The following is a 22,867-nucleotide window of genomic DNA, read 5'->3' on the forward strand; positions in this document are numbered from 1 at the left end:
TTCTATATGTATGTCAGGCAAACCTTAAATACAACTGAAAACTGAAAATTTAATTTAGCAATACAATTCTGCTGAATTCTCTGCCAACAGAGAAAGGTTTCCAAACAACCGCAGAAGATTTATTTAAATATAAGTGACCAAGTAAGAATTTTGAAATAAAAATGAAATGATTACTTAACTTAGTATCTTAAGGTATCTGAAGACCTGACTACTCTATTCTTTTAAAAAATTGAGTTCAGGCATGATGTCCTTTTGTGTTTAAAAGCCTGTCATGGATTTCTTTCACCATGTGCACAACACTCTGAAAATCTGTGGTTGTTGTTCAAGTGGCTTCCTAAGTATAGGGAGAGAGGTCACTATATATGTTTTCTAATCCAATCACCCGGTTAGTTGGGTTTTGCTCATGTCCCAGAGATCAGGTGAGTTGGTGAGAGTCACCCCCAGACGCAGGGGGCCGGGGAAGGAGGCTGCCCTGAAGTGCCTCCCCTCCCGAGTGCACCGTGCCAACACAGGCCTCTGTGCCACGCAGAAGAGGCTAACCACCTGATTTAATATGGAAGGAGCCATGCACATAATTTCGGTAAAATTCCATTAAATGCAAGTAGTGAGGCCTGATGGAGATTGCCTCGGGTGGACGTGTTCTTCCTGCTTAGAGGTGAATAAACGAGGCGTGTAAAAATGTACTTTCCCAGATACATTTGGGGTTGAGTTCACCTCATTTGGAAACCCTTTCAAAAGGGACTGCCCAGAGCCCTGGGTGTAAACGGCGGTTAGCAGGGAGGAGAGGGCAGCGGCTGCGGTGCTGACCCTGGCAGGTGGGGGGGGGGCGTGCCCACCACACCTGTGTCCGCAGACTCCTGGCTTCCCTCTCGGGCGGCCACATGAGAAAGGCTGCGTGCCAGCCTGCTGTGTCCAACAGCACAGCCACTAGCCACTTTTAAGTGACCTAACTTCTTAGGGCGCCTGAGTGCCTCAGTCGGTTAAGCATCTGACTTCGGCTCAGGTCATGATCTCAAGGTGCCTGAGTTCAAGCCCCTTGTTGGGCTCTGTGCTGTCGGCTCGATTACCGGACCCTACCCCAGACAGCACAGCTTTGGGACATGTACACTGGGCTAGAAGATTTTTGCCCCGCAAAGTCACGTGAGTACATGTGCAGCCATCTGTTCAACAGATGACTTGAAGCAAACGAAATCAGTCATCAAGATGTGCCCTCAGGTCTTCAAAGTGTTGACCTAGCAAATCTCTGGAAGGAGAATCTGGGGAAAACACCTTCCCGTTGAGGTCCGCTCACGAAGGAGATGCCCTACGCTGTGGTGTGGCTGCTGAGTCATCTCAAATGTGGATACATCGTGACTCCAAACACATGCCTACTGACCCACCCACACCTGGCGTCCCCCACACCGTTTCCGAATGCAAGCCAGGCAGGCCATTTGCAAGCCAAAAAGGAAACTTAGAAATTAGCTTTCTATCGTGTAAAGCACAAATACGTAATCAAGATGAAGTATATCCCACACGGCAAGCAGCACCGGTCTATCCGAACGTAATAGCCACACTTAAACTCACCGCCCTCCGTTAATTAGAGCTTCAAAGATAACAGCATAAAAAGAATCACAGCAATCAAGTCCATGAATGTCTAAATGAGAGTCTGGATGTTGGAGAAACTAAACTTTGAAGGCGAAAGATTCAACATAAAAGATGAAAGCTATTTTGACACTTTAATTAACGTCAGTCTCCAAACATAAGTGTAAATCCAACAGGACGCAGAAGCCATATCCACACCCACAGGCAGCGGTTTCCCTGAAGTTACCAAAATGATGTGGGCCGCCCAAGTTCTGGGGCAACGTTGATGGGCTGGCAGCGAAGACATCTATTTCAAAAGTGTTAATTGGCAAGAAATTATAGTCTAACCAGCACTTAACGTCTCGTAGACAGGAACATAGTGATGACAGCCGTGTCACTGTCCAAGGCAATTCCTGTGTTCGTTTTAAATATTTAAAATTCACATTACATAATGAGAACTTGGATTTTCCGCAGAAAATGTGTGTGTATTCATTTCCACTTGGGACGTTTAATTGTGAAAGCCGTCTACATTAAAGTCGCACCGGCATGACATTTTTACTGTCAAAATTTGGAGAGCGGGGAGAGATTCTCAGACGGCGTTTTGTTTGACGGTGAAATTGTGGGTTTTCTCACCTGCACGTGGAAACAACGGTGTGTGGCTGACGGCCTATCTCAGTTAATATACCCAGAGGCGCTGCTGTTTCTGTTCAAGGAAAAGAAAACGACCTTCCATGAAAAAGTTACTAAACCGATAAGGCAAATGCCATCTGCAAGAGTAAAAATAATACCTGACTTGTGACTTGCTCACACTTGTGGGTGCTCAGTGAACACGTGCTAAACACTGCCCGCTTCCCCCCAGAACGGTTCGGTAAGAAAGTCGGAAGGCCCCCACTGCACAGGTAGGGGTGACATACTCACAACCTCAAGGTGACTGTAAGGAAATACGGTCATCCATCCTGAAACACGGGCCAGGCATCGACAAGTGCCTTCTGTGCGCGTCTCGTTGACAGTGAACGGTCAGATGGCCCATGTCGGCCGTGCCAATAAACCAGAGCTCCCCGGCCAGGGAGCTTCTTCGTGAGCTTCCCAGCTGCTGAAATCCATCGGCAGCATTGGTGTGAGCTAGCCGAGCACGCACGGCGCGTGCGGCCAGAGAGCTGGCGGGGCACAGGGCACTGAGGGGGATTGTGAGCTCTGTCGCCTGAGCCGGACCTCTGTCTGGCGGCTCTGTCCGGGGGCACAGAGTCCGGCGGCTCTGTTGTGGCACCACCGTCAGGAGCCCAGGGGCTTCAGGGCGTCCCAGTCGCCCGACAGACTCACAGACCCGGTGCAAGGAACACGGACGGTGCAAACACGAGGTTGTGTGCAAGCCGGTCAATGAAATGCCTGCTCCAAATCGGCCCTGGTAATGGTGCCCTGGGGAGCACAACGGAGGGGCGCCTGGCACAGCCATCTGGCGTCTGCAGGACAGCGCGTCCTCCACGGCCCCGCAGCGAAGGCACATGGAGAGAAAGGCCAGCATGGAAACTGCCGGAGGAGTCGTCAGGGAGCACGGCCTCCAGACGAGGGCACGGAAGGGAAGGTGTGCAAGGGGCCCGAGTGGCGAGGTGCTGAGCTTTCCGGAAACTGCTCCTAACACTTCCTCTGTTTGCCGGCTGACTCCCGTCCCTGTGTCCCCCTCGTGTGTTATCCTTCACTAAGGAGAATAACCTGACCTTGCCTTCTGGAACTGGAGAAGCAGTGATGCGATTCTGGGGTGAACCCCAGAGACGTCCTCCAGGGGAACCCAGGCAGGGGGCTTCCGTCACGACTGTCCCTGACGTGGACGCGTCACCTGCAACACGCCAGCTGTCAGGACACTACAGAACAGACTGTGTCCCCCCGTCCCTGCTCTCCTGGTGGCTGCGCTCTCCCAGGGGCGGGGGTGATACGCCGAACCAAAGCAACATTACAAATATACATTAGATTCTAAGGTCACAGACATGACGTCTCCAGACGGGCTCCAAGTGCAACTTCATTAAAATGTTGGAAAACACCACACTGTGTATAAAACCTGGCCTAGTTTTCTGCCTAAACTTAGCGTGCAGTTTAATAGTCCATTACCACCAGGTGAGTGCAATCATTAAAAAAAAAAAGAGAAGCACAAACGTCTCTAAATTCCACACCTGCCTGTTAATGAACGCAAGGCTAGAAACAAGACCACCTTAATTCTCGAAGGAGGAGGGGAGATGAGCGGGCTAATGGGGCCGGACAAAACACAGCCACCCGGCCCCGGAGGAGGCCTTTTCGGGGAGGCCAGGCTCCCCAAGCGGCCTGTCAACGCTGTCTTGCACCAGGTGAGGGGCTGATTGAGCGTGAAGCCCAAGCTCTCCCGCAGCCTGACAGCCCCCCAGAGAAGCAGACACCCCCCATACTCTCCCCCTGGGGGCCGTGCACCTGTTCGCAGTGAAGAGGGACAGCAGGGCCACCTGTGGAGCCCCCGGAGGCCGGGGCCCCGGGCTGGAGAGGGACAGCTGTGCAGACCACGTTCACGAGGAACTGTGTCCCGCCTGCTACGTGCTGTGGTTCCTGCTGCTTCCACCTTCTGGGCGAGCGTCCCAGCTGGGGCTTCCTGGTCTACACCGTCCCCAGGGCTCTGCCTCTCGGGGAGGCACTGGAGTCCTGACTGGTGGCCCGGGGGAGCTGGGTTCCCTGACCCAGGGCTTGAGCCGGGCTGAAACTGCCGTTCACACGACACCGAGGGTTCTGGCTCCACTGATGTGGCCACAGTCCTCTCTTTTGGGCCAGGGGATGCCCACGAAGACGTGCCACACGAGGCTGACGGGCTCCAAGAGTCTCAGCCGCACGCTGGTGCCCTAGGCTCCGGGCCCTTCCGAGAGGGCAGAGGTTGGGGATTCGAGTGTGTGCAGAGTCTGATGACCTTCGTAACCCAGAACGTGGACCTCGGGCTGTACACTGGAGATCGTGAATGCCCTTCCACGTTAGCACCGTTCCCCCAAACACCGGCCACGTGATCCCGAAGTCATGCTGAGTGCGGATTTTCCTGCTGGGCATGCGCGTCTGAAGCAGCAGTATCAGTCCCCACATCTGTATGTCCGCCTGCACCTCTGCAGACGGAGACTCCCTGAGGATCTCTCGAAAGCACACAGTGTCTGCCCCTTGCGCAGCCCCAAATGCCAAAGTACCTCATCTTTTTTTAGTGCCATTTGCCAGAAGGTAGGTCTTTTAGGAGTACCCTTCCAGAGACAACCAAATCTGAGGGTGCAAGAAGGAGCAGGAGGTAGCAGGTTCCTGCGTCCTCACAGTTAGGGTCTAAGATCCAGGCTCGTGCTGCAAATCTTCAGAGAAGCATTCGACTCTTCCATGAATCATAGAGCCTTTTGAGATCACTTAATATTTATCACGAGCAAGGACTGAATGCTGTGCAGCCAGTGTTGGTGGCAAAGTTCCGAACACGATCATTATCCTTCCGTCTGCCCACGAGTCTGGACTGTCTCGCTCTGCTTCACCTTCTGTCTCCTTGCACCGCACGAAGCGCCTCTCCGGTATGTTGCACAAGTTAGACACGAGGTAAATCCTTGTGGGTTTGATTCGGCTGCTGGTGTGACTGATCTGACGGAAGCCAGCGAATGGCCTCGTGGAACCGGTACACTGGCCAAGAAAGCACCAGGTCTCCAGTATAGACGGAGACAGTTTCCAGACGACCTGAACACCAGAAATGGAACCCTCTGGGTCTTCTCCGCGTGCGGTTGCTGCTGGGGCCGTCCGCGGCCCTGTAGGTGCCCACGCCAGCACGGGGCTTCCCCTTGATCCGCTGATGAGTCTTTTCCTTCTAGGTGTCTTCCTTACACTCCTGAGAGCACCTGATCCGATCGATCACTTCAAACCTCCTATCTCTTTCCTCCGCAGCATCCAAAACACCACAATGGAGCAACAGAGGCATAAATATTCCCCGGGATCAATCCTGGGCCTTTCCAGCCCTTCTGTTCATCACTGATGTTTAAGAAGTGCAGCCTGGTCCTAGGTCCTCATGGCTGTGTCAGGAGGAAATACGGCAATGTGATGAAACATTGTAAAGGGGAATGCTTTACGCACGGGGGCATGTTTCCTGTCTTCCGTTCGATGACTTCCTCACCACGTGTATCCACAGAGGCACAAATCTCACGATCCAAGTCCTTACGCCTGAACCCAGTTCCCCGTGTGTGTGTGTCTGTGTGTGTGCAGCACTCTACATTTTCAGCGTCTGAACAACAGGTCACAGAGTAAGCTCAAAAATAATCCACCTCATTCAACCTTTTCCTCCAAACTGGGGACCATTAAGAAGAGCAAACATACCCTGTGTGGCCTGATCCCACTGCTAGAAATAGGTGATAGGCAGCCAACACTCGCAGAGTTTTCAATGGCTCTGGAATCTTCCTGAAGGCAAAAGGAAGTTAGTGATGGAATTTTTTCTTCACTTAGAAAAATTTTTTGACATATGTGTGTTTCCCTTTTGGCCATCTGGAACTTTAGAGAAAGGTGGTTCCCTCAAATTCGGTTTACATGCCTGAGTAATTCTTACTGTGCAGGGTCACAGGCAGCGTTCTGTAGTTAGGGGGCCATGGAGGGCCCGTTCTCAGAGGCGTCAGATGTCGTCTGAGGAAGGAGTCACCAGCACGGCTGCCCATCCTGGGGAGGCCTCTGCTTAGGCCTGCTCTGCACAGTAATCTTTAGGGTACAACTTGCTTGTCTCTCTCCTACAGTCCTTCCCACCACAAACCAGCTCCGGGGTTCCACTTCTTGGGGGTTTTGCTGGGGGAAGCCAGCTCCAGGGTAACCTTGGCCTGATTTCTGTGACAGCCTCGATTCAACAGGGAGAGTGCCTGGGGGTCTGGGTGGCGAGGCGCGAGAGCAGAGGCTCGGAGGAGGGCAGTGGAAGCCGGGGAGAGGCCCCCGTGCGCCTCTGGGCAGCCGCAGTCCTGACGAGGCCCTGTGAAATCCACGAGACTCGAGGGGCTCCCTCTGCAGGGACACGGGGATCTTGGTCAGCTGTCACCAGGCTCCCGAGGGCCTTGCTGCCTTGTGGGAGCCGTGCCACTCTTTCGGCCCCGGGCTCACCCCAAAATGACGGAGGCTGTGTTTCTTGGTGTGTCAGGCACGAGGGTGAGGTGGTCAGAACTGGGGTTGGATTCATTTAAGAAAATAAATGACCGTATTACTCCTTGCACGTCTGTGTCGTAGATGGTCGAATCATATGTCACACAGACCATCTAGAGGATGTGTGGGTGCCTCTCAACTGGGGCTGCCCACAGAAGCAGATCTAAAAGAAAAAGACCCATCTAGATGTTGGAGATAATAGCCAAGTACATGGGGGGAGGGCTTAAATATTGAATTTAAAATATTAAGTCAGTGCAAACTGTTCATCTAAATGGATTTAAATATTTTATAAGCTGTAGATTCTTAAGTCCATTATTTATGCATTCAGCAAATATCCATGGAGTCCTGTGCCGCATGGGGGTAGGTGAGGAGATTGGGGGGCCCTAAATTCACCCGGACAGTCTCCCCAAGGGCCTCCAGCACAGGCGTGGCCTTCTGTCAGTCCTGGGAAGTACATTAACTAAAGATAAATGATGGCCTGTAACGGAGTTTGTGACTGCTTCGGGCAGGATGTCCCAGCTCGTCAGTACCAGTGCTGTTGGAAATAATAATGGGATTTGTGGTTGCCAGCTGGTGTCATTGGAGCTGCTGGGTTGAGCCGGAGATGCCTCCGTGACCAGCTCACCGTGACACAGCCCCGCCACAAGCAAAGCGTGGGCTTCCCATGCCACGGTGCTTTGCTGCCACACTGGGGGTGATATGACACCTGGGACGAGGCATGTCCTGTGGGACCAGCAGTGTCGGGGGGAAGAAACCCACCCCTGGGACTCCTTCGGGTCCATGTTGTTACCCTGGTGTTGGGTGTGACACAGCCGAGGGAGGAGCTATCCCGCGAGGATAATCTGTGTGAGTCCGACAAATCCCTCCAGCCATGGAAGATGCGGGATGATTCTCATGTGACGCATGCAAGCCCTTCTACGTGTGGACCCTGTTCTGGATGTTTCTGACAGCATGTCTGACCACTCCTAACAGGTGCCTGCTCTCATAGCCCCTACGTTTTAGTAGCGGAAGACAACACACAAACAAAAAGCTCTGATAGCAATTATCTACAAGAAAACCAACGACTACAAATATGGAAAACTGAGCATGTCTGGCCTCACTGCTGTGGGGAGAGACACCCCACCGTGACGCGTGGTGGCCAGAGCAGGGCGCCCGACCTTCCCGCGAGCTCTGAGCCCTCGGCAGCGCAGTGCCCACGGACTCCTTCTCAAGATAATGTTTTAACCCCAGAACATAAAATGCAGAGGATTAAAAAGCTTACGCGGAAATACAGTCGTCAGAGTTACCGAACCTTTGAGGTAACGTGCGCACCGGTGCAGTAACGAGACTGGTGTCAGGACTGACAACTGCTGGGATTTCAAAGCCTGATGAACGCAAACGATGTGTTGAGACAGCGCCAAGAACTGAGGGTTGTCGCCGTCTGAGTCCTGTGCTGACCAAGTCACGGGGAGGTGGGTATGTTGGTGCGTAACTGAGGGGACTCCTCCAGTCAGAGGTTAGTAAAGATAGAGACCCGCTATTTAACCCACCTACGTTCACGCAGCCTCGAGTCTTGAATGTATTAGGGACGCTTTGGGCCCTGGCCTCCACGTGGGACATCAGCTCCGGAGCAAGTGGCCGCCGACAGAGCGACAGGGTGCGGCCGCCTTCCTCCTCCCAGTGTGGACGCATCCGGGAGAGCACAACGGATGCTGTGTCCCTGGGACCACACACCTTTAACCCCGCAGACCTCTGCAGCCCCGACCGTCCGCACCGGGCGAGCCCCACAAACCGAGGCTGTGTGCCCTCTGAGCTTCGGGCCACTTCTGAAGCTTGACCTCTCTCTCCCTTCCCTGTGGGCTCATCCAGCACTCACCCCTACTTCTCCTTTTTAAACTGGAGTTTCGTGTGCCTTCTGGCTCCCTCTGCTCCTGACAGGCGTGGCTGACTAGCCCCCTGGCGTGGCACACAGTCCTGGTGGCTGGCGGAACCCGATCTCAGGCCCCAGTGTGCACAGCCAGGCGGGATTTCCTTGGCTGGTTGGTGCCCACGGCCGCGGGGAGAGTGTGGGCTCTGGAAGGTAGCAAACATTCACGCCCCGTCCGAGCCTCGGCCAGACTTTCCCACGGGGAGCCCGTCGTCCTGGAGGCCAGCTCCCTGCAGCCGCGTAACACCTGTCACCTGGATATTTCTGAAATTAATGGGGTTTTTAACACTTTTGGATACCTGTTTATGTCACAAATGTAGCTTCTGGACATCCGTGACACCTTTCACTTTATTATTTTATTTTTTACAGTCTATTTATTTATTTTGAGAGAGAGTGAGAGGGAGAGAGACAATCCCTGTGCTGTCAGCACAGAGCCCCACTTGGGGCTCGATCCCATGAACCAAGATCACGACCTGAGCCAATATCAAGGGTCGGACACTTAACTGACTAGCTACCCGGGCTCCCTGACACCTTTCATTTTAACGAACCCTCCCCTGTCCCCAGCCATGAGGACAACAGTTTCTGATTTAGCTTTTTAACATCTAAGTCGTGTGCCAGGGTGAAGGGCTGTTGGTAAAAACCCTCTGAGCTACTAGTCTGACCATTTTAACTAGGGAGCCACAGAAGTACGCTGGGAGCACACTGTATGGGCTGGGGCTGTGTGAGAAAAAGAACCGCAAAGGGAGGTCCATGTACGTTCGCCCAGAGATTTGGCATAAGGAGCCGGCTCACGCAGTATGGGGGCTGACCAGACCCAGGGTGTGCAGGGAGAGTCAGCACGCTGGCGCCCCGGGAGAGTGGGTGCTACAGTGGCCCGAAGCTGGAGGGCCAGAGACTCAGCAACAGTCCACGTATCAGTTCAAGTTTCCAGGGAGCAAAAAGCTGATTCCCCAATTTGAAGACAGTCAGGCAGGAGGAATTCTCTCCTACTCATGGGTGGGTCAGCTTTTCGTTCTAGACAGGCCTTCAACTGATTGGATGTGGCCCACCCGGAGGGCCCTCTGCTTTCTCTGTCTACCGATTCAAATGTTCACTCAGCAGAAAACAAAAAACAAAAAACAAAAAACACACCCTCACAGAAGCACCTAGAATAGCGTTTGACTAAATGTCTGGCTCAGTCAAGGTGACACAGAAGGTTAACCGTCAGGTGTCACACTCGTAATTTTCCGACATTCCTCAGAACAACCACGCTTTCGTCCTCAACCAGCAGCGCAGAGCAAAACTCCCCCGGGTGTGCACGACACAGCGGGAGGGCCGGAGTGGCCCGGACGGGCTGGAAGCCAGAAGCCCGATTCCCTTCATACACGGATGATGCTTCAAAGGGTGATTTTTTGAACTACGTTTTATTTTCAACCTAATAGTTAATACAAAGTGCATGTCAAATTCGTAATAATTAGGGGTAAGAAACTTCCATTTAAATTCATTTTTACAAATGGGGCACCTGGGTGGCTCAGTCAGTTAAAAGCGTCTGACTTCGGCTCAGGTCACGATCTCGCGGTCCGTGAGTTCGAGCCCCGCGTCGGGCTCTGTGCTGACAGCTCAGAGCCTGGAGCCTGCTTCGGATTCTGTGTCTCCCTCTCTCTCTGCCCCTCCCCCGTTCTCTCTCTATCTCAAAAATAATTAAAAAAAAATAAAGTGAGCAGTTCTAACTAACGTTGACATCAGTATTGTGATTCAGTTCATCCTTTGCTTGGGTATTTTTTTTTTCAAATTTTAATTTAAATTGCAGTTAGTTAACATATAGTTAACTAACCAAAGGATAATTTTTTTTAAAAAAGGCTCATTCTCCAGAATCTAGGAACTCCTAATCAGAAACCATACCATTTTTGAGTAAGTCCAAAATTGTCACATTAAGTTGTCTTAAGTGTCTCTTGGAACCCATAAGCAATGAAAGGAATCTGAAGTTACAAAAGTAACAAATGAATCATAATTTTTAAAGTGCGTTTTAAAGATAGCATATGTGACATTATTAGGTCTGGATAATCATAAACTCAAAGGTATACATAGGACTTTCTGATCAGATTCTTCTCATTTCTAACATTAATTTATATCCTACATCATCGCACAGAAAGAAAACTAAATACTGACTTTTGGAGATGTGATTTAAAAGCATTGCATTGCTACAGTATTTTCTTTCCTGAGAGAGGAAAAGTATTTTCTTTTCAACCTTCTCAGGATGTTTTATGAATTTTATGAATTTTTATAACTTGTCTCAATATAATGCTTTTAAAACTAACATAAGGAATAAAAGCCATAATATCAATGTTTTTCAAATATATTTATGAGATGTTGTAAGTATATGAAATAGTGAATATAACCATAGCCTCAAGTTTTGGGCATCTAATATCTCTACATCTTTAAAAGGAAGTTCATTTTAAAAATAAATGAACGCTGGGATTTCTTGGTTTTAATAAATACTTTTTTGTTGGAACTTGTCTGATCAGGGAGTGGGGAGGAAGGAGTTTATGTGGCACCTAAACTGATCAGGAGAATGAATCACGGAAGGCCTCCTGGAAGCAAGGATTTCACAGTTGCATCTTAAGGCATAGCTAGGAATTACATACAGAAAGCCAGGGGAGCGAGTTCTGGGCTGGGCAGAGCGTGTGCAAAGCTCGGCAGTGAGAGGGTCTCAGGTGAGTGGGTACCAGCCGAGGTGACGGGGAGCTGTGGGGCGAGCCTGGGTCAGGTCACCCAGGGTCAGACGGCCCCACAGGGAATGGCCCTTCACTCGCTGCTAACAGGAAGCCGAGAGAGAGGGTGCCAGGCGGGTATGTTTGCGTCGGGCTATGGTTTATATTGTATTTAACTCTGTTCTATTAATTTTGGGGGGCCGTATTTTTAGAAAGAAGATCGTAGGAGTGTGGAGCGTGGGGTGGGCAGCGATGAGAAGTCCAAGAGGGGGGCCAGTTAGAAGGCCATGCAGAGGCCCAGGGAGCACGCCACGGGTGTGCAGCACAGAGGGGTCACGCGGTGGAGCATGTGGCTATTTGCAGGGCACGCGAGGCAGCTTCCGTGGCCCCCACCGTGTGGTTGAATGACTCCCTGGCCCAGCTGTCGGCTTACGCACGCAGGCACTTGCTTCCTTGTTCACCCCCGGGTACTCATTTTACGGGGTGTGAAGGGACCAGTTTGGCTGGCTTCCTTCCAAGAAGTTAAACAACTCTTAGAGTAACTAAGGTCGTCGTTGCTGTCGTGATGGCGGCACAGAATTTCCCGCGTGGATCTCTGACTGAACCGCCACGCACCTGTACCCTCCAACCTCCCCCCTCCCCGTTTTAGGCAAGGGATGAAGTGAATTGCAGACAGTCGTAAAGAAGAATCCCGGACCGTGAGTCTGGGGTCTGTGGGTCTAGTGTCAGTCCCACCACGACTCATCCCCTTGACAAGTTTGGACCGCATGACGGGGTCGCTCACACCGCTCTCCTTTGTGGGTGAGTGGATGGGTGCATGTGTCTAAGAGGCGAAAAACACTCGAATCGCGGTGCTTTTGGAGGGAAGAGCACATTGCGTTCTTGGGACTTGCCCGCCACCAGCCAGGTAAACTGAGGGCCCCCTCCTCTGTGTCCAGGTAACTGTCTGCACAGTTTCGCTCACTGGTCCTGAGGGTGGAGGCTGTCTTTCGCTCGTTGACCCGGAGGTTATGTAGTCCAAGGAATCACAGGCAATTAGAATCGCACAGACCATGTCCCAACGTATCCTGACTTCTTCTGACGTGCAAGTCCACAGGCCAGGGGGAGCCGCCACGTAAGAGCTCTGCAGACACAACTGCTAACCTCCACGGATCTCAGCACCACGGCCAGACCCACAAAGGATGCGGACGTCCCAGTCTTCATCCCTCGTCCCCGAACCTCAGACGCCACACGTGGCAATGAGGTCAGAGACGTGGCTGTGGCAGGACGTCCGCTTCCAGGAGAGCATGGAGGAGAGCCCTCCACGTCACCTTTCCACAGGTCAGGGGATTCGCGACACTCCTGGCCGGGAGCAGGAGGAGCTTGGATTTAGTACACGCCCAGCAGAGCAGTGGGCACCCCATGCTTCTGTGTGACCGGGAGGAAGATCTCCTGGCGTGGTTCCAGAGAAGACCCCCTCCGTCCATCCGTCCATCCGTCCACGCGTGCGCCCAGCCAATATTTACTATAATGATGTGGTAGTCCTGTTACGGTGGTCTGGATGCCCACGCCCCCAGATGTCCACATCTGATCTCTGGGACTGTAACTACGTCACCTTACACGCCGCCCTTGGGTCGCGTGGGGCCCGATGGCATCACAGGCCCTTACGTGAGGGAGGCGAGGGTGCCAGAGTCCGAGAAGGAGACGCGGTGGGTGACGGAAATGGGCCATGTGGCTGGGGGCGTATTGGGAAGGCGGTCAGACCCTAGAAGCCAGGACATCTTGGAAGCAGATTCTTACATGCCCCCCTGAGGGACAGGTTATTATTGGAACATAAACAACAGGATAAAAATAAATTTATGGCTGTTTCCTCTGTTCATGCTTTGTATGGATTTTCCCTTTGTTTTAATGACTTCTAGAATCAGCTGTGACACTTGTTGAAAGAACTTTTGACCCAGAGAAAAATCATTATAATCTAATGTCATAGCATTTTCCTCCATAATATCAATGACACGCTCTCCCTAGAAAAGTTGGGTGAAATGCATATTTAGACAAGTAGATCTTTCTGATAAATCATTTCACCGACGAGAAAGAAACCAAGTGTGAAATGAAAGTTAGATGTTTTGAAAACCGCTCCGTTTAAGGACAGGACACTAATCGATAGGTGTATTCCTTATAATGAAAGACAGTGCAGGAGAAACGTGGTCCACGCCTCTCGGGGGTCCCTGGACAGCACAGGAACAGACTCTGTTTCGGCTGAATCTCCACGTGCCTTTAAGGGCCGAGGGAGAAAACAGGTGACATCCAGTCACTCCTAGCCAGCACCCATTCCTGGTGGCACCCACCTGTCAGTGTTTAAAATAGAATGTCTGACACATATTTTCACATTCTTAATAAACCTTTCATGCACATATTTGATACTTAATGGCTACTAGATGCATATTAAAATCACACGTTCATCCTCGTTCAAGGGGACATAGCCTCATGACAGCAGCTTCCGCTTTTCAAGCCGCAAAAAGAAACATATTTAAATACATATTTAAATACATCTGAGACTTCCAAATAATCACTGTGAATGATTTTGAAAATAGCTTGTTTTGGAATTATTTTCAAGAGAGTTTTAGAACCATAAAAGAAAATCAATTTGCCAAAATAATCTCTCTCTCTCCACACACACACACACACACACACCTACCCATGTAACTATGAAATGTCAACGTTGCTCTACGATCTTCTATTTTAATATAAAACGACTGAGATCACATTTTGCCTCGAAGATTCAGACACGAAGCTCTGAATCAGATCGGAAGCTTAGCGGGCATTTACATCCTGTGTCGTTGGATGGTTTTCCCCCAAACTTTTGTATTTCTATGAAGTTGCAGGTAGTGGTTTTTCATTCATCTTATTAACCAGACAACTGCTGCACCCTCCCAATTCTATCTGGGAAGTGAGATTATCAATATACACAGTGTGGGGCACCTGGGTGGTTCAGTTGGTTGAGTGACCGACTTTGGCTCAGGTCATGATCTCACGGTCTGTGAGTTCGAGCCCCGCGTCAGGCTCTGTGCTGACAGCCCAGAGCCTGGAGCCGGCTTCGGATTCTGTGTCTCCTTCTAGCTCTCTGCCCCTCCCCCACTCATGCTCTGTCTCTCTCTGTCTCAGAAATAAATAAACATAAAAAAAAATGAAAAAAATATATGCAGTGCTTAGGGTAAAACCGGAAATGGGTGGAATAATGACCCCTTTTCCGTGTCTGCAGAATGAGATTCCCAGCAGGTCACCTGTTTCTCAGACCCTTCCCCAAGTCTGCACCCTGTCCCCTCTGGCCTGGAGGAGATCTTGGCTCAGTAACTAGGCCAAGGTCTGGTAGAAACTCTGGAGGGGGGCGCCTGGGTGGCGCAGTCGGTTAAGCGTCCGACTTCAGCCAGGTCACGATCTCACGGTCCGTGAGTTCGAGCCCCGCGTCAGGCTCTGGGCTGATGGCTCAGAGCCTGGAGCCTGTTTCTGATTCTGTGTCTCCCTCTCTCTCTGCCCCTCCCCCGTTCATGCTCTGTCTCTCTCTGTCCCAAAAATAAATAAACGTTGAAAAAAAAAATTTAAAAAAAAAAAAAAAAGAAAAAAAAAAGAAACTCTGGAGGGAAGTATGTTTTGGGACTTATTTGGTGCGTACATTTTGGGAACTCAACAACATATTCGGGAAAATGACACAAATCAGAATTTTAGTGTGAGTTCTGCACGGGTTCTTGCGTGATCTCTATGAAAACTGTCTTATTTTTATTCTCCCATAACGACAAACACGATAAAGTCATTTTCTGCCAGGTAATTATCGTTTCAAAGCATTTCTGAAGACCGTGAAAGAGACTGTCACTTGCTTATACGAGACACTCAACAAATATTGGCGAGTAGATCAGTAAAGATTTCCAAAAGTGTACTTTTTAAAAGGCAGTGCTTGTGAAGTTCATTACCTCCCTAAGTTCCTAATGTGGCCATTTCCCACAAAGGCCACAGTGTGGGGGGTGGTCCATGACCTCGCTGCAGGGTGTCACGGACTTCCTAAGATACAGGGCACCTAGGAGGAGGCCCGGAGGCTCAGCCCCACCACCCACAGGCCCCATCACAGTGGCACATCTGTGACAGATGTCACACGGGGCATGCCCCCGGCACTGCCCTATCATCTCCACAGAGTTGTGCTTTGGGGACGCAGCACCCCACGGTCCTGTGCGCCTCTTCCGAACACCCCAAGGCTTCACGGTCAAGAAGTGTCACCAACCCTCCACTTGGGTGCCCCCGGCCACACAAGAAGATCACTGAGGACCCACACACACATGCCCTTTGATGAATTATTCACAGCTACTTCTGAAATCTGAGAGTCAGCAAGTCGACAAGCCTGAGGTGCTCGAGGGCCAGCATCCTGAAACAAGGCTGGCGTCCAGGGTGTCCTTTCCCGTCTGCTGCTAGCCAACCACGTGCCGTCCTCTCCCGAAGTGGCAGGACGGTGGGGATGCCCCTCCCTGAGCTGCCGCAGCCCTCCCTCCTCCTCACCCTGCTCCTCGTCACCACCACGCCCCCATAGCTCTCTTCTCAGACTGTCCCCTCCCTGCTCCGACAGTGTTCAGATGACCTCGCTCCCCAACTCTGCCCGTTTCTGACTTTCTCCGCTTGGCCTTTATGTGGGGCTCAGCGAACGTTTATGGCTTGCTGTGTTTTATGGTTTCTCCAGGCCATGTATATTCATTATGTTACAGAAACAGTAACAGCGCAGGGAAATACTGGGCGCTGATATTTCGTGTAGGTGGTAAATTTTCAAAGGGGTGGATATGGTTTTCCATAAGAATGGAAGCAAACTGTGACACTGAAGGGGATGATTAGTGAATTTACATGAAGGAAGGATCTGCTCCAAGTGGTGAATCATGTTTATGGATCTGCCCACCAGGCGGCACTCAGACGGGAGGAGAAGGTGAGGGAGCCCCGGAGTCACTGCACGTCTGCTCGAGTTTTACTGCAATCTATTAAACCTTGGTATTTAAAGCACAGTCACTTTCTAAATGTCAGCCCTTAAACTTTTTTTCCTGCAGAAAACTTTACAGAAGTTATACCTGATTATTTGCAAGAACTTTGATACCTAAGAGATTGCATTCTGAGAAAAAGAAAGGTTATCGACAAAAGAAGTGTTTCAAAAGACCGTTGCAAATAGGAAAATGGGACAAATGCAATTTGGGAAAGTTACCAAACGTTCGGAGAGTGTATCGCGTGTGCGGCGAAGGTGCGCCTGCTCCTCTCGGATGGAGACCGCACCCCTGCATGGTTCTCACCAGGAAGGCGGAAAGGGCGGCTTTACCTGCTGTGGACCTGACAGTTGGGGTGGTGTTGGAGGGCGTCATCACGGGAATACATTCGTCGTCCTGGGAGTAACCAGCTTGGATGGCTCGGAGGTAACTGTGGCTGCGCGTCCGGAAGCATCCGGGAAGGTCCAGGGCGTCCATGGCCTGGGACTCGACTTCACTGAAGACAGATTCACACACCGACTCGAACTGCCCGTTCATCTCTGCCTCGCTCATCTGGAACAAGAATGCACAGGTGATGGCGAGATGTGGCCAGGTCACGGGAGAAAAAGAAAGAACAAAACTCACCCTGACCTTGAGGTACTGTCTCTTCAGCAGAGTTAATTGGAAATTGGCCTTGGGGCTCCATTAAGCTGAGGGAAGGGCTTTTACTGGGTTATTTCTCACAAACACTAAGAAAAATGTCACTTCTGAGATGTTACTGAAATTCTGAGGGCCCCTGAGGGTGGCTGAAAGGGTGGCCTGCTGGAACCGCCCAGGACAGAAGACAGGACGCGGGTGGAGCTTGGCATCTGGGCGGTCAGTGAGCACACACCGCTGGTCCCCACTCCGTCCCGACCCCGGCGCCTCTGTCACCATTCCAGGCTGTCCATGGCCCAGCAACTCTAGGAGCTGAGCCTGCCTCTATGCATCGTCGTGGAAACCAAGCACACATCTGGCAGGAAGCTCATCTCCTTCTCCCCAGGGGAGCAGCAGGACCGCGGGTCCAGGAGAGAAAGACACGGCCAGCGGGGTGTCCATCGCTTCGTCACCAGCCTGTGCCATGTGCGTCCTGCCCGTGCTGCTACTCGGCCTGGGATGTTAGGAGACTCGCTTCCTTTGACAATTTAGCAGGTGAAGTAATAGTTTTCACGCCTGCAATTTAATTTCCAGGTATAGAGTCACCCTGGGAACCTAAAAGGTCCAAATGTGTTAAGAAAACATCGAGGCTTTGGACAGGCGCGGGATTGCAGGTGCCGGGCACACAGGGGCACGCCCATCGGGTTGGCTAGAGGGACTTTGCATGGGGTCAGTGAGCACTAGCAGGGGACACACTTTTCCTGCCATTCCTGTATAGTGATCCTTGTGCGTTTCCCAAGAGCCAAACCTACAGGCTTCATCTGGGTGCCCAGTGAAGGGAGGTGTGCAGGAGAGCCAGGATGAAGAGAACGGGGTGCAGAGCAGGTGAGATGTTAGGGAAGAAAAGCTTAACGGCTTAGCCACTCGTCGGTGAGGACGGGAGGCTCACGGGTCCGCGGGCAGGGCTCTCGGGGTGGGTCACGTGTTAGGCTGAAAGGGACGTTGATAAATGAGCCCTCCCCGGCTACTCCTGTGTTGGGTACACCCCTCGGGGGAATCACGCGTGGGTTAGCACGTGTGCACGGGCGGGATGCTTGCTGGTGAAGTCCCCGTGCACCGGCCGGGGCTGGGAGGGGAGGCTCAGTGCACAGGGAGGCGGCAAGGGCTGAGGGGGCACCCCGTGGCCTCTGCTGTCCCTCCAGATCGGTCCCCGGCCCGTCCCTCCTGCCCTGGGTGTTGGGAGGGGCCCAGCCGCCCGGGACATCTGCCCTGCTTCTCAGGTGGCTTCTCCATGCCCAGCACCCCCTGCTGTCATCGTCCTGCCTCCGTCCTGCGCCTGCTGTGTCCGCCTCTCACACCCCGATGTCCCAATGTGCTATCCCACTGCCGGGAAGGCCACCCACGACTTCCAGAACACCCTGTGTGATGCTCACAGATAAAGACACCAGCTCAGTACCTGTGCTCTGCCTGTTTGCAGGGTGAAAGCGGGCGAGAGAAGCTGATCTCCCCTCCAACAGGAAGGAAAACCTGCTTTCTTCCAGAATCTCTAACTGCAGACCTGGACGTGGCCCTGCCTGGCACCACGTGGGGCTCCTGACATGCTGGGAAATGGCCCCCTTCACAGAGCGAGCACAACCCTCTCTCGTTCTGGAGATGGCGGAGGAAAGTGTGTGTGTGTGTGTGTGTGTGTGTGTGTGTATGTGTGTGTCGGGGGGGAGGAAGGCAGGCCGGCTGCCTGGCCCCCAGTGTGAGGAGGAGAATCTCTGGGTCGCATCGACAGAAAAGACCAGAGGAAGGTTTCTGAAGTTGGAGAGGGGCAGACAAATCAGGGTCAGGACAAAGCACGACACTCCCATCGTGACAGCCTCACGTTCCCAGTGACGAAGCTTGTGGGACACACACCTGCTGGGTTGAAACATGACATTTCCTGACTACACATTTCTTACACTCTGTTTTCCCTTATGGGGAATTATATCAAGAAGCCTCAGATCGTTTCATGCCATATATGTCAAAGACCCACATCAGACAGCCTGAAAAGGCCAAACTCTGAGTGATGGCGCCAGCGTCCCCAGCACCCTGGCCGCGGGGTTTCACGGACCCCCTCCTGCAAACCCACCGCGGGCCAGGAGCTCTGTCCTTGAGGCAGGACACCATCACACCTGCTCATGCATCTTAAAGGCTAAAATCTCAGCGAGGACCACTTGGCTAGTACTCACAGCTACAGAAACACATCCGTGAGGTTCTAGAAATGAAGGTGACTCATTTCTCCCAGACAAATAGAAGTAGTTGAGAAGGATCTCAAGACTTGGTCCAGAGAGGACCTGAAATGCTCTGTCCTCTGAGAGCTGATGCGCTCACCCAGCCTGAGGGGGACTGGGAAAAGTGGGTGTCGTTTTACGTTGGGACTCAAACCACGGCTTGGTCCCCGGGAATCCCAGGAGGGTGCCAAGCCAGTGGGGTAAAAGCTATGGAAAACAATCAGTGTGGCCTGAGGCTTCCTCTGTCTCCCTTCGTGAACCATGAACTCAGAACACAACCGGGCCTGCTTCTGGAAAATGTGGGCACGGAACAGCCAAAGCGGGGCAAGCTGGGGAAGTGGGGGTGACAGGGTGACTGTCCAGTCTGTGGCAGAGCCGGGGGTGGGCTCTGCAGAGGTCGTGACAGATGGCGAGCAGACACGGCCCCGCACGTGGCCACCGTGGAAAACAGGGTGGCGGTTCTTCCAGAGATTAAACGTAGAACCGCTGTGGTCCGGTGAGGCCACTTTGGGATATTTACCCACAGGAACTGAAAGCAGGGACTGGGGAGGACATATACTTGTAAACCCACACGTGCATGGTGGACTGTCACTGCGATGTGGACGGACCGTGAGGGCACTTGCCGGGGGAAAGAAGCCAGTCGTACAAGGAAAGACGCCGGGTGAGTCCACTGGCTGGAGGCCCAGGGGACTCACGTCCACAGAGACACGGAGGTGGTGGCACCGGGGACACCGGCCAGTGTTTGGTAGGGACAGAGTCTGCATTCTGCCAGACGGAAGAGGTCTGGAGATGGACGGTGAGGGGCACTGAACGAGCATGTGACACCGCTGACCTGCACACTGAAACACGGTCAAGATGGAAAGTTCTGTTACAGATATTTTACCACAATTTTTAAGAATTTCCTTTAAGAAGGAAGCCATCATAGTGCCAGAGGTTTTTAAAGAGGAAGAGAGAAAAGGGGGCCACAAGACAGGGGCGTGGCTGGAAGATGTGGGGAAGGCAAGTGTGCCTCCTCAGCCGGGATGCAGAGGTCCCAGCGATCCCACCACACCGGACCCCAGCACCACCTGCCAGCTCTAGGACACGCCGGACCCCAGCACCACCTGCCAGCTCTAGGACACGCCGGACCCCAGCACCACCTGCAAGTTCTAGGACAGGCCGGACCCCAGCACCACCTGCAAGTTCTAGGACAGGCCGGACCCCCAGCACCACCTGCAAGTTCTAGGACAGGCCGGACCCCAGCACCACCTGCCAGCTCTAGGACACGCCGGACCCCCAGCACCACCTGCAAGTTCTAGGACAGGCCGGACCCCAGCACCACCTGCAAGTTCTAGGACACGCCGGACCCCAGCACCACCTGCAAGTTCTAGGACAGGCCGGACCCCAGCACCACCTGCCAGCTCTAGGACAGGCCGGACCCCCAGCACCACCTGCAAGTTCTAGGACAGGCCGGACCCCAGCACCACCTGCCAGCTCTAGGACACGCCGGACCCCCAGCACCACCTGCCAGCTCTAGGACAGGCCGGACCCCCAGCACCACCTGCAAGTTCTAGGACACGCCGGACCCCCACCACCACCTGCAAGTTCTAGGGCAGGCCGGACCCCAGCACCACCTGCAAGTTCTAGGGCAGGCCGGACCCCAGCACCACCTGCAAGTTCTAGGACACGCCGGACCCCCACCACCACCTGCAAGTTCTAGGACACGCCGGACCCCAGCACCACCTGCCAGCTCTAGGACACGCCGGACCCCCACCACCACCTGCCAGCTCTAGGACACGCCGGACCCCCAGCACCACCTGCAAGTTCTAGGACAGGCCGGACCCCAGCACCACCTGCCAGCTCTAGGACACGCCGGACCCCAGCACCACCTGCAAGCTCTAGGACACGCCGGACCCCCAGCACCACCTGCCAGCTCTAGGACAGGCCGGACCCCAGCACCACCTGCCAGCTCTAGGACACGCCGGACCCCCAGCACCACCTGCCAGCTCTAGGACACGCCGGACCCCCACCACCACCTGCCAGCTCTAGGACACGCCGGACCCCCAGCACCACCTGCAAGTTCTAGGACAGGCCGGACCCCAGCACCACCTGCCAGCTCTAGGACAGGCCGGACCCCAGCACCACCTGCAAGTTCTAGGACAGGCCGGACCCCAGCACCACCTGCCAGCTCTAGGACACGCCGGACCCCAGCACCACCTGCAAGCTCTAGGACACGCCGGACCCCCAGCACCACCTGCCAGCTCTAGGACAGGCCGGACCCCAGCACCACCTGCAAGTTCTAGGACAGGCCGGACCCCAGCACCACCTGCCAGCTCTAGGACACGCCGGACCCCAGCACCACCTGCAAGTTCTAGGACACGCCGGACCCCAGCACCACCTGCCAGCTCTAGGACACGCCGGACCCCAGCACCACCTGCAAGTTCTAGGACACGCCGGACCCCAGCACCACCTGCAAGTTCTAGGACAGGCCGGACTCCAGCACCACCTGCAAGTTCTAGGGCAGGCCGGACCCCAGCACCACCTGCCAGCTCTAGGACACGCCGGACCCCCAGCACCACCTGCAAGTTCTAGGACACGCCGGACCCCAGCACCACCTGCAAGTTCTAGGACAGGCCGGACCCCAACACCACCTGCCAGCTCTAGGACACGCCGGACCCCCAGCACCACCTGCAAGTTCTAGGACACGCCGGACCCCCAGCACCACCTGCAAGTTCTAGGACAGGCCGGACCCCAGCACCACCTGCCAGCTCTAGGACAGGCCGGACCCCAGCACCACCTGCCAGCTCTAGGACACGCCGGACCCCCAGCACCACCTGCAAGTTCTAGGACAGGCCGGACCCCAGCACCACCTGCCAGCTCTAGGACACGCCGGACCCCCAGCACCACCTGCAAGTTCTAGGACAGGCCGGACCCCAGCACCACCTGCCAGCTCTAGGACACGCCGGACCCCAGCACCACCTGCAAGTTCTAGGACAGGCCGGACCCCAGCACCACCTGCAAGTTCTAGGACAGGCCGGACCCCCAGCACCACCTGCAAGTTCTAGGACAGGCCGGACCCCAGCACCACCTGCCAGCTCTAGGACACGCCGGACCCCCAGCACCACCTGCAAGTTCTAGGACACGCCGGACCCCAGCACCACCTGCAAGTTCTAGGACAGGCCGGACCCCCAGCACCACCTGCAAGTTCTAGGACACGCCGGACCCCAGCACCACCTGCCAGCTCTAGGACACGCCGGACCCCCAGCACCACCTGCAAGTTCTAGGACAGGCCGGACCCCAGCACCACCTGCAAGTTCTAGGACACGCCGGACCCCAGCACCACCTGCAAGTTCTAGGACACGCCGGACCCCAGCACCACCTGCAAGTTCTAGGACACGCCGGACCCCAGCACCACCTGCCAGCTCTAGGACACGCCGGACCCCCACCACCACCTGCAAGTTCTAGGGCAGGCCGGACCCCAGCACCACCTGCAAGTTCTAGGACAGGCCGGACCCCAGCACCACCTGCCAGCTCTAGGACAGGCCGGACCCCAGCACCACCTGCCAGCTCTAGGACACGCCGGACCCCCAGCACCACCTGCCAGCTCTAGGACACGCCGGACCCCAGCACCACCTGCCAGCTCTCAGATATGCCGGACCTCCAGCACCACCTGCAAGTTCTAGGACAGGCCAGACTCCAGCACCACCTGCCAGCTCTAGGACAGGCCGGACCCCAGCA

General features: G+C 53.8%; 1 protein-coding gene across 1 annotated transcript in view; it reads right to left on the bottom strand.

Annotated features, from left to right (window-relative positions):
* The window catches only part of DLGAP2 (DLG associated protein 2), a 177,838-nt gene that overhangs the window by 44,247 nt on the left and 110,724 nt on the right, over nt 1–22,867 (bottom strand). The window contains exon 5 of the mRNA XM_047091590.1: nt 16,610–16,829. Within this exon, the coding sequence (XP_046947546.1) occupies nt 16,610–16,829 (220 nt within the window). The remainder of the gene's footprint in view (nt 1–16,609; nt 16,830–22,867) is intronic.

The sequence above is a fragment of the Lynx rufus genome, unplaced genomic scaffold (genome assembly GCF_022079265.1).
Source record: "Lynx rufus isolate CCGP_SWC_20201006 ecotype Redwood Valley unplaced genomic scaffold, mLynRuf1.p SCAF_3, whole genome shotgun sequence".
Classification (NCBI taxonomy): domain Eukaryota; kingdom Metazoa; phylum Chordata; class Mammalia; order Carnivora; family Felidae; genus Lynx; species Lynx rufus.